Below are 10,381 nucleotides of genomic sequence, written 5' to 3' on the forward strand. Positions count from 1 at the left end.
ATAGTTGCCTATATGTTTTGAAGACCTTTATGGTTCAAAAAGGCAAAAAATCATTACATAAAATGGATAAATAAAAATGGGGCTTTTTCAAAAGGTGCACCAAGTAGAACGTATCAGCTGGAAACCTTTAACAACCGCAGTCGGTAACTTAATAAAAAAAATTAAAAAATAAAAAAGGGTGGCATCCATCCTTTAAAGTGCAAACTAAACTGTAGGTACATGTATCAGATTTCTATATCAAGACTTTCAATGTCAGATACCTCCCGGTAAGTGTATCTGCCGTCAACCAAAGAGGATCCGGCCAGCCCTCCAGGACCAACAGCATTAACGGCCAAGCGATGGCACGCCACTAGGCTAGCTGTCACCAGCTTGACGATCTCAAAGTTCTTCTTCAGATCCTGGATGATGCTCTAAAAAGAAATAGAAGGTTAGTTGCGGTCTACAAACACAGAAAATACAGTTCTCCATAGGAGCTCCCTCTCAAATTCTCTGCAAGGACAGAATTTTGCGAAGCCCTTCAGGAAAGAAACGTTTTTATGGATAATAAAGCAGAAAGCATTTGCATCCCAGTAGACCCCAAGTCTCCTACCTTGTCTTGCTTTTGGTAGGTCTGCTTGTTAAATGAGCGGGTTATCTCGTGGAGCTGGCGTAAGGCTGGCACCACCCACACCACTTGCGGGTTGTTATGCTGAGATGACTAGGGAGAAAATAAAAAAAGGAGGCACGGTTAAAAAAAAAAAAAGCTTTTTTATTTTTTTATAGACACAACAGATACAGACATCAGATCCAAGAAACGCATGGCTTTAAATCGGGATACAACAAGCAAAAAACATTGAGAAGCTTTTGCGTTAAGCGGCATTCTTGACCAGTTGCCGATCAAGAATTTCTGGTACTTTTTGTTTACAAGCAAAAATCTATTTTTTTCCTAGAAAATTAGTTAGAACCCCCTAAACAATAAATAAAATATATAAATATATATATATATATATATATATCCTGGAGCAGGGATCTCAAACTGACGGCCCTCCAGCTGAACTACAATTCCCATGAGGCATTGCAAGGCTGCCAATTACAAGCGTGACTCTCATAGGCAGAGGCATGATGGGACTTGTATTTCCGCGAAAGCTGGAGGGCCGCCGGTTTGAGACCCCTGCCCTAGAGAATAAAATGGCGATTGTTGAAAATCTTTATGTCACACGGTATTTGCGCAGCAACTTTTGGGGAATATACACACTTTAATGAATTTAATGCAAAAAAAAAAAAAAAGCACAATATATAACCCAATTTTTTGGTAAAATATAAAAGATAATGATATGCCGAGCACATAAATACCCAACATGTCACGTTTTAAAATTGCGCACGCTTGTGGAATGGCGACAAACCATGATACTTAAAAATCTCTAGAGGTGGCGCTTTAAATTATTTTTTTTTTTTTTTTTTACAGGTTACCAGTTTACAGTTACAGAGGGAGGTCTAGTGTTAGAATTATTGCTCTGGCTACAACATTCGCAGCGATACCTCAAATGTGTGGTGCGCAAATTACGTATGCATTCGCTACTGCGTGTGAGCACAGAGGGATGGGGGCGCTTTACATTTCACACTGTTCCTTTTTTTTTTTTTTGGAAACATTCCTTGTAATAGAAATAGACCCCTCCTGCTGCTTCTGGAAGCGATCCAGCGGCTAATTAGCCACTTGGACCGCTTCCATAAAAAAGCCAATCGCCAGCTGGAAAAGAAATAAAATAAAAAATACCAAGTTATGGCTGACAGATTCTCAACTAGAACCCCGGTAAACCTCTTGCAAGCCGCAACATACATACATATATATATATATATATATATATATATATATATACACACACAGTGGTCGGCAAGTGGTTAAAGGGGTTGTAAAGGCAGAAGGTGCATTCTATCCATTAAGGTAAAAAACATTCTGTGTGCAGCAGCCTCTCATCAGCCCCACAATACTTACTGGAGGTCCATCCAGATCCAGCAATGTTGCAGGAGTGTCTCTGCTGTCCGGGACTCCCCTCCACATTGGCTGAGAAAGAAGCACGGCACCATTGGCTGCCCCTGCTGTTAGTCAGTGAGCCAATGAGGAGAGAAAAGGGGCGGGGCCGTGCCACGGCTCCATGTCTGAATGGACACAGGGAGCTGTGGCTCGGGTGCCCCCATAGCAAGCTGGTTGCTGTGTGGGCACTCAACAGGAGGGGAGGAGCCAGGAGCACCGAAGAGGGACCCGAGAAGAGGAGGATCCGGGCTGCTCTGTGCAAAACCAACTGCACAGAGGAGGTAAGTAGAACAGGTTTATTTTTAACTAAAAACAAACAAGACTTTAGTATCACTTTAAAGGCCAAGTTCATATTTTAAAAAATAATAAATGTACATCTTTTGAGCCTGCAGAGCATTGCAATGCCAGGCTCCTGCAGAATCACAGTATAGCTGTCTGGTTGTACATCCCGTATGTGCAGAGTGTTACTCCAGAGCAGGAAGATCAATGAGCTATAAGTACGCCATCTATTGCGGTGGCAGATGGCAGTTGTAGTTCATTCATTCACAGACTTCTTCAAGTCCAGGACATCATATGATGTCCTGGGCTTGAAGTGGAGATGCACTAAAATTACCAAAAGTATTGGGACGCCTGCCTTTACACACACATGAACTTTAATGGCATCCCAGTCTTAGTCCGTAGGGTTCAATATTGAGTTGGCCCACCCTTTGCAGCTATAACAACTTCATCTCTTCTGGGAAGGCCGTCCACAAGGTTTAGGAGTGTGTCTATGGGAATGTTTGACCATTCTTCCAGAAGAGCATTTGTGAGGTCAGGGACTGATGTTGGACGAGATGGTCCGGCTTGCAGTCTCCACTCTAATTCATCCCAAAGGTGTTCTATCGGGTTGAGGTCAGGACTCTGTGCAGGCCAGTCAAGTTCCTTCACCCCAAAACTCGCTCATCCATGACTTTATGGACCTTGCTTTGTGCACTGGTCCCAATCATTTGGTGGAGGGGGGATTATGGTGTGGGGGTTGTTTTTCAGGGATTGGATTTGGCCCCTTAGTTCCAGTGAAGGGAACTCTTAAGGCGTCAGCATACCAAGACATTTTGGACAATTTCATGCTTCCAACTTTGTGGGAACAGTTTTGGGATGGCCCCTTCCTGTTCCAACATGACTGCGCACCAGTGCACAAAGCAAGGTCCATAAAGACATGGATGAGCGAGTTTGGGGTGGAGGAACTTCACAGGTCTGCGCAGAGATTTTTAGCTACAGAGGCTCAAGGGATCATGGGAGATGTAGTATCAGAACTGGTAAAGGAAGGAAGTCAGAGAACTTTGAAATTCAGCCAGGAGGAGGAGAAGGAGTGACATCACAGACACCGAAACCTGCTGTATACAGCTAAGATAAGTAATACACTAAACTGACACTGGGGTTGTGATCCATTTACATGCACAATGCATCTGTTTTGGGGAGAAAAAACTGGAGTTCCTCTTTAACATCAAGGACAAAAAATGCTGCTTGACTAATTCACAGAACAGTATCCTGAATCCCAAGAAGTCAACCATTAAAAAAGTGATCAATGTCTACGTCCCTTCCTTGTAACATAGATGCAGCTGCCCAAATTTCAAGCTACAGCTACATGGCATCTCAGGCCATGAGGGTCTGTTTACTCCCAGCTAGCCAATCAGGTTAAAGGAAGGGGGGTGAGCTCTTTGTCAAAGAAATCAGAATGCTTTTATATATTTCCAGATCTTTTATGTTTGTTTTGCCGTACTAATTCTACCTGTTAAATTGGACCTTCAGTCATTTTTTCATCTTTCCATTGATTAAATCTTCTGCCCTTGTTGTCGTTTTAACTTTGGATAGTAAAACATTTTTTTTCTGCCAGTAAGTCCCTTATACAGTCCACTTCCTGTTTCTTGTCTGGTAGCCTAGGCTTATGACATCATACACAGCTCTCTCACTCTCCTGAGAGTTTACCAGGAGGGGGGGGGAGTCATAAGAGGGCCAATGAGAGCTGCAGAGCTGGAGGTGTGTGTCTGTGTAAATCCAGGAAGTGAGCAGACAGAAGCTTCAGCTGCCCACAGTTAAAATGGACGCCGCCAGACTCAGTGGAGGGAGATTTCTGCAGCATATTTGGCAAGTACAGAATCACAGTATATATAGAATAATATGCAAAGGGCTTGGAGGGAAGCTTCAGAATGGCAAAGATGTTTTTATTACTAATTATGTGAGCAGACGGCAGTTCCTCTTTAACTTGCCTGGATTTCAGTTTGAGGTTTTTTAAAATCTATTTAAAAAAAAAAAAGTTAGCACACTGTGTTCAGATTTTTTAACTTCATTAGACAAAATGCGCACAATACTAGGAGAGAATAGAGCAGGGATATGCAATTAGCAGACCTCCAGCTGTTGCAGAACTACAAGTCCCATGAGGCATAGCAAGACTCCGACAGCCACAAGCATGGGACCCCAGAGGCAGAGGCATGATGGGACTTGTAGTTTTCCCAACAGCTGGAGGTCCGCTAATTGCATATCTCTGAAAAAATAAATAAATGTAATTCCCTTTTCTACAACAGCATACATTTTTGCTGATGTTGTTCGACAGCAATAAACATAAAATGAACAGGTTGCATATTGTCGTGTTACAAGTATTTAATGTCTGTGGTAATCGCAATAGCAACAAAATGCTACCAGGGACAGACAGTTGTGGAGAGCACATTAAAGCGGGGTTCCACCCAAATTTTGAACAATATCTGTATGTATTCTCTTCCTTGCCTAGATGCTGACATGCCACTTAAAAAAATTTAAATCGCCGTAATTACCTTTTTATTTTTCTTTGCACTTCCTGGTTCTCCTCCCGTGGGAGTAGGCGTGTTTCTAGCCTCTCCCAGACTCCTGGGAGCTAGTCTCAGGCTTCCCAGGATGCCACTGAGCATGTGCGGGAACGAGCAGTGAATGCTGGGAGCACAGCATTCACCACATCCAGGAAATAAATGCTTGTGGGCTTCAAATGCCCACAATGAAGATGGAAACCGCCTGCAGTGAATGATATAAGTTATTCTTTCTGACGAAATCTGACACAGGCGGACATATTACACACAATATGTGAGTATGTAATGCTGAGAAGAAAAGTTTGTGAATGAACTCAAAAATAAAAAAAAAACGATAGATAGGTGGACCCCCGCTTTAAAAAGTGACACAGATTATAAAAGTATACAGTAAATTTTACCTTTTTGATGTCCTCGATGCATTTTATGATGTAGCTCCTCTTGACGGTCTCTTTTACTGCATAGGCATCGCTCAGGATTGTCAGGTGCTCCTCTAAGGCTTGTTGGATTAAGTTAGATGGCAGAGTTGGTAAGTGAGCGAGATCCCAGAGGACCTCCAACACCTGCAGAGTAAGAGATGTAATTACTGTGGGATATAAAAGGCCGTGGGGGGTGGGGGGGGGGCCCCAGGCCGGCACCTCCAGGCCTCACCTTTCCTGTTGTCGCCTCGTTGCGTGCCTCTCGTCCGATGCGCCCGATAAGGCTCAACAGTTTCTGACGAACCCGATCGGATTCCGTTTCCCAGCTCTGCGGAAAAGAAAAAAAAAAAAAAAAAAAAAAAGGGGTCAGTCTGAAAATATCAGGAACTTAACAACTCTACCTTAACTGCTTGCCCACCAGCCGCCGCCAGCGGCAGGTCGGCACGATCCCGCGAGTCGTCGTACCTATACATGGGCTCGTGGGATCAGGACAGCAGGCACACGCCTGCTGCACTGCGAGGGTGGCGCAGCTCGTGATCACGGGCGCGAGAGGCAGAACACGGAAGTGTGTGTGAAAACACGAATCCCTGTTCTATTGTGAGAAGAGACAGATCGTGTGTTCCTAATAGCTAGGAACCACGATCTGTCATCTCCTCTAGTCAGTCCCCTCCCCCCTACAGTTAAGAACACACCCAGTCAGGGAACACAGTTAACCCCTTGATCATCCCCTAGTGTTTAACCCCTTTCCCTGCCAGTGACATTTTTACAGTAATCGGTGCATTCTTATAGCACTGATCGCCGTATAAATGCCAATGGTCCCCAAAAATGTGTCCGCCGTAATGTAGCAGTCCCAATAAAAATCGCAGATCGCCGCCATTACTAGTAAAAAAAAAAAAAAAAATAATAATAATAATAAAAATGCTATAAATCTATCCCCTATTTTGTAGACGCTATAACTTTTGCACAAACCAATCAATATACGATTATTGCGATTTTTCTTTACCAAAAATATGTGGAAGAACACATATCGGCCGAAACTGAGGAAAAATTAGCTTTTTTAAAAAAAAAATAATAAGGGTATTTATTATAGCAAAAAGTACAAAATATTTTCTTTTTTTCAAAATTGTTGCTCTTTTTTTTTTGTTTATAGCGCAAAAAAGAAAAAAACGCAGAGGTGATCAAATACCACCAAAAGAAATCTCTAAAAAAAAAAAAGGACGTCAATTTTGTTTGTGTACAGCGTCGCACAACCGTGCAATTGTCACAGAGGCACACCTCCAGCTCTGCAGCTCTCATTGGCCCTCTTATGACTCACCCCCCCCCCCCTCCATTTCTGGCAAACTCTCAACAGAGTGAGAGAGAGAGAGAGAGCTGTGCACGATGTCATAAGCCTAGGCCAATGACCAGACAAGAAACAGGAAGACGTACAGGTAGATTTGCCAAGCCTGCAACTGCGCCCTCTTGCACTATATTTGTACGGTGAGCGATCGTCGGGCACTTAAAAACAGACCAACAAGTCTGCTGCATGATACAAACATCACAAATGTATTTAGAACAGGCGTCCAGTAATAAGACGTGCCGCCAACATCCCGACACCAAGTTATGTTACCTTTTGAATCAGCACAAAGAGGTGGTTTAGCTGATCCGGGTTGAACTTCACAGCCGCAGCTGCGATTATAGTATGAATGTTTTCTATCACAGTGGATGATTGGCCGGACTGGGGAGAGAAGACATCATAGATAAGAAATCTGAACACATCAGTAAACAATATTCAATAAAATAAAAGAAATAACGCTATGTTTATAGTGAAACTCCTGCTCTGCATATGTACATACATACACAAAGGAGGGAACGTTGTGTTATCCAAGTACAGGGAATAAAGTTCAAGTGTCTAAAGTTCCATAAAAACATAGAAAATCAGTGCAAGAAAAACACGTAAGGCAACAATCGCACCTTTTTTTTTTTGTAGCAAATGGTGTGATGTTGACTTTGTTTTTCTTCTTTTTTTTGTAGCAAATGGTGTGATGTTGACTTTGTTTTTCTTCTTTTTTTTGTAGCAAATGGTGTGATGGTTGACTTTGTTTTTCTTCTTTTTTTTTGTAGCAAATGGTGTGATGGTTGACTTTGTTTTTCTTCTTTTTTTTTGTAGCAAATGGTGTGATGGTTGCCTTCCTTGTTTTACTTTTTTTGTTTGTAGCAAATGAAGAAAAACAAGGAGGGCAACCATCACACACCATTTGCTACCAAAAAAAAAATAAAATAAAATAAAAATGGAAATAAACTTCTAATAGAACTCCAACTTACTACAGAACTCTGTACAGTACAGGCGGACCCCCTAGTTACAAACGACTCCTACTTACAAACGGAAGGAGACAACAGGAAGTGAGATGAAATCTACCCCTAGGAAGGGAAATTCTCTCCTGTAAGAGTTGAAGCGGAGGTTCGATGAAAAAAAAAAAAATATTAAAAGCCAGCAGCTACAAATACTGCAGCTGCTGACTTTTAATATATGGACACTTACCTGTCCCAGGGCGCCCACGGTGTTGGCAGCCGAAGCCGATCCGTCCCTCGGCTGCTGCCGCCGCCGCCATCCTCGGTAAGGGAATAAGGAAGTGAAGCCGTGTAGCTTCACTTCCTGGTTCCCTACTGCGCATGCGCAAGTCACGGTGCGCAACCTCACAGGTCCCTGCTGTATTCTGTGTCTCACAGAATACAGCGGTGGAGGACAGAGTAGGCGGCGGAAGTGGCATAGGTCACCGCAATCACCACGGTGATCTATGCCAGGAAGTGGGAGCAAATACCTAAGGTATCTGCTCCATCCTCCCCCCTGAAAGGTGTCAAAAGTGACACCGGAGGGGGGGGGGGGGGGAGATCCAAAAAAGTGGAAGTTCCATTTTTGGGTGGAACTCCACTTTAATATGGAAAAAAACGTGTCTCCTCTTCACTGATGCTTTCACTAAAAACCCCAAATTTTCTAAATCCAATTGTCATTGGGACAGAAAGTGAGGTGAAATCTTCTGAAGAGGAGCACAGACAGCAAATCAAATGTCACAGGGGTGATAACCCTTCCCTATGTTTTCCAAAAAAACGTAAAAAATCTTTTTTTTGGGCTGGAGCTACACTTCAAAAATGTACCTGTTCCGACTTACAAACAGATTCTACATAAGAAAAGACCTACAGTCCCGATCTTGTTTGTAACCCGGGGACCGCCTGTAAAGCTACATGAATAAAATATACCATGTACAGTGCCTTGAAAAAGTATTCACACCCCTTGAATTTTTCCACTTTTTTGTCATGTTACGACCAAAAAAATGTAAACGTATTTTATTGGGATTTTATGTGATAGACCAACACAAAGTGACACATAATTGTGAAGTGGAAGGAAAATGATAAATTGTTTTCAATTCTTTTTTTTTTTACTACTAAATATGTGAAAAGTGTGGCGTGTATTTGTATTCAGCCCCCCTGTTTTAGGCCCCATACACACTATTAGATTTTCTGCAGCTTTTTGTCTTCAGATTTGCCAAAACCATGTAGTGCAAGGGCCTGCCTGATTGCATACAAATTGAAACTCTTAGCCCCCGTTCACACCTATGCGAATTAGATGTGGCTTACACCGCATCCAATTTGCAGGACATTTTAAAATACATTCATATAAATGCATCTGGTTCACATATGTGCGTTGCATTCGCAATGCACATTGCACAAAAATCGTGCATTTACTGGGCATTGTGGTGCGAATTACAAGCCTATTATCTTCTATGGGAACGCATCTGATTCGCAGATGCATTGCGTTCTGAACATGGATTTTCTCCTTCTCCTCATTACACCTCCCCCTCTCCCTGCTCAGTGATCTGCAGCTACAACGCAGAGGAATCTCTGAACAACTGATTTTTATCTTCCCAGTGAAACTTGAGCTTCAATTCGCACCGCACATGTGTGAACCCGGGCTTAAGTTTTGACCGCATATTATATGGTTTTGGTAGATCTGAAGACAAAAATCTGCAAATCTGCAGAAAATCTAATAGTGTGTATGGGTCTGCAAAAGACTTGAGACTGGGGCGGAGGTTCACCTTCCAGCAGGACAACGACCCGAAACATACAGCCAGAGCTACAATGGAATGGTTTCGATCAAAGCATATTCATGTGTTAGAATGGCCCAGTCACAGTCCAGACCTAAATCACATTGAGAATCTGTGGCAAGACTTGAAAGTTGCTGATCACAGACGCTCTCCATCCAATCTGACAGAGCTTGAGATATTTTGCAAAGAAGAATGGGCAAAAATGTCCCTCTCTAGATGTGCAAAGCTGGTAGAGACATCCCCAAAAAGACTTGCAGCTGTAATTGCAGTGAAAGGCAAAGTATTGACTCCGGGGGGCGCCATACAAATGTACCCCCCCACACTTTTCACATTTATTTGTAAAAAATGATAAAAAAAAAAACATTTATCATTTTCCTTCCACTTCACAATTATGTGCCACTTTGTGTTGGTCTATCACATAAAATACCAATAAAACACATTTATGTTTTTGGTTGCAACATGACAAAATGTGGAAAAGGGGTATGAATACTTTTTCAAGGCACTATAAATAAAGGATTTTATTATAATGAAAAGATAACTGTGATCCAGGAAATGTTTTTTTCTTTGGGGGGGAGGGGATTCAAAATAATTAGGGTACATAATATCTAAATAGTGGTGCATATCAGTTACCCCATCCTAAGGATTAGGATTTCCAAGAGTCTTACATCAATAAAGTGTTGGGTTATTTTTGTGTCTTTAGAGGAAAATGCGATTGGTGCTTCAGCACGACTCTCACCTGTATCTTCCAGATTTTGGAAAGTTCGTCCAAGGACAATTTACTTCCAAGCAGTTCAATGATTCCCTTTATCCGGTCACAGTACTGTGCCTGGTCAATGTTTCCTGAGAAAGGAAATCACACATCAGATCATACAGTCCTCCCCGGTGTGCACAGACTTCACTGCAAACCAAAATCACAAACCCAAAAGAATTTTTTTTTATTAATAAAAGAAATCTCATGAATGATTTTTTATTACATCCCAGAGAAACCAATCAGCTGCTTGCCGGAGACCACAATTAACCAAAAGCACGAACCTCACATCAACCACAAATCACTGC

At 42.3% G+C, this 10,381-nt stretch overlaps 1 protein-coding gene across 7 annotated transcripts in view; it reads right to left on the minus strand.

Annotated features, from left to right (window-relative positions):
* Positions 1-10,381, minus strand: part of USP24 (ubiquitin specific peptidase 24) — a 225,004-nt gene that overhangs the window by 110,957 nt on the left and 103,666 nt on the right. For all 7 annotated transcript variants that reach the window (XM_073593889.1, XM_073593890.1, XM_073593888.1 and 4 more), the window contains exons 12-17: positions 10,062-10,165; positions 6,853-6,960; positions 5,476-5,571; positions 5,226-5,387; positions 590-697; positions 261-410 (exon numbers count right to left, since the gene is read on the minus strand). In XM_073593889.1, the coding sequence (XP_073449990.1) occupies positions 261-410; positions 590-697; positions 5,226-5,387; positions 5,476-5,571; positions 6,853-6,960; positions 10,062-10,165 (728 nt within the window). The remainder of the gene's footprint in view (positions 1-260; positions 411-589; positions 698-5,225; positions 5,388-5,475; positions 5,572-6,852; positions 6,961-10,061; positions 10,166-10,381) is intronic.

The sequence above is a fragment of the Aquarana catesbeiana genome, linkage group LG07 (assembly GCF_042186555.1).
Source record: "Aquarana catesbeiana isolate 2022-GZ linkage group LG07, ASM4218655v1, whole genome shotgun sequence".
In the NCBI taxonomy this organism is placed as follows: Eukaryota; Metazoa; Chordata; class Amphibia; order Anura; family Ranidae; genus Aquarana; species Aquarana catesbeiana.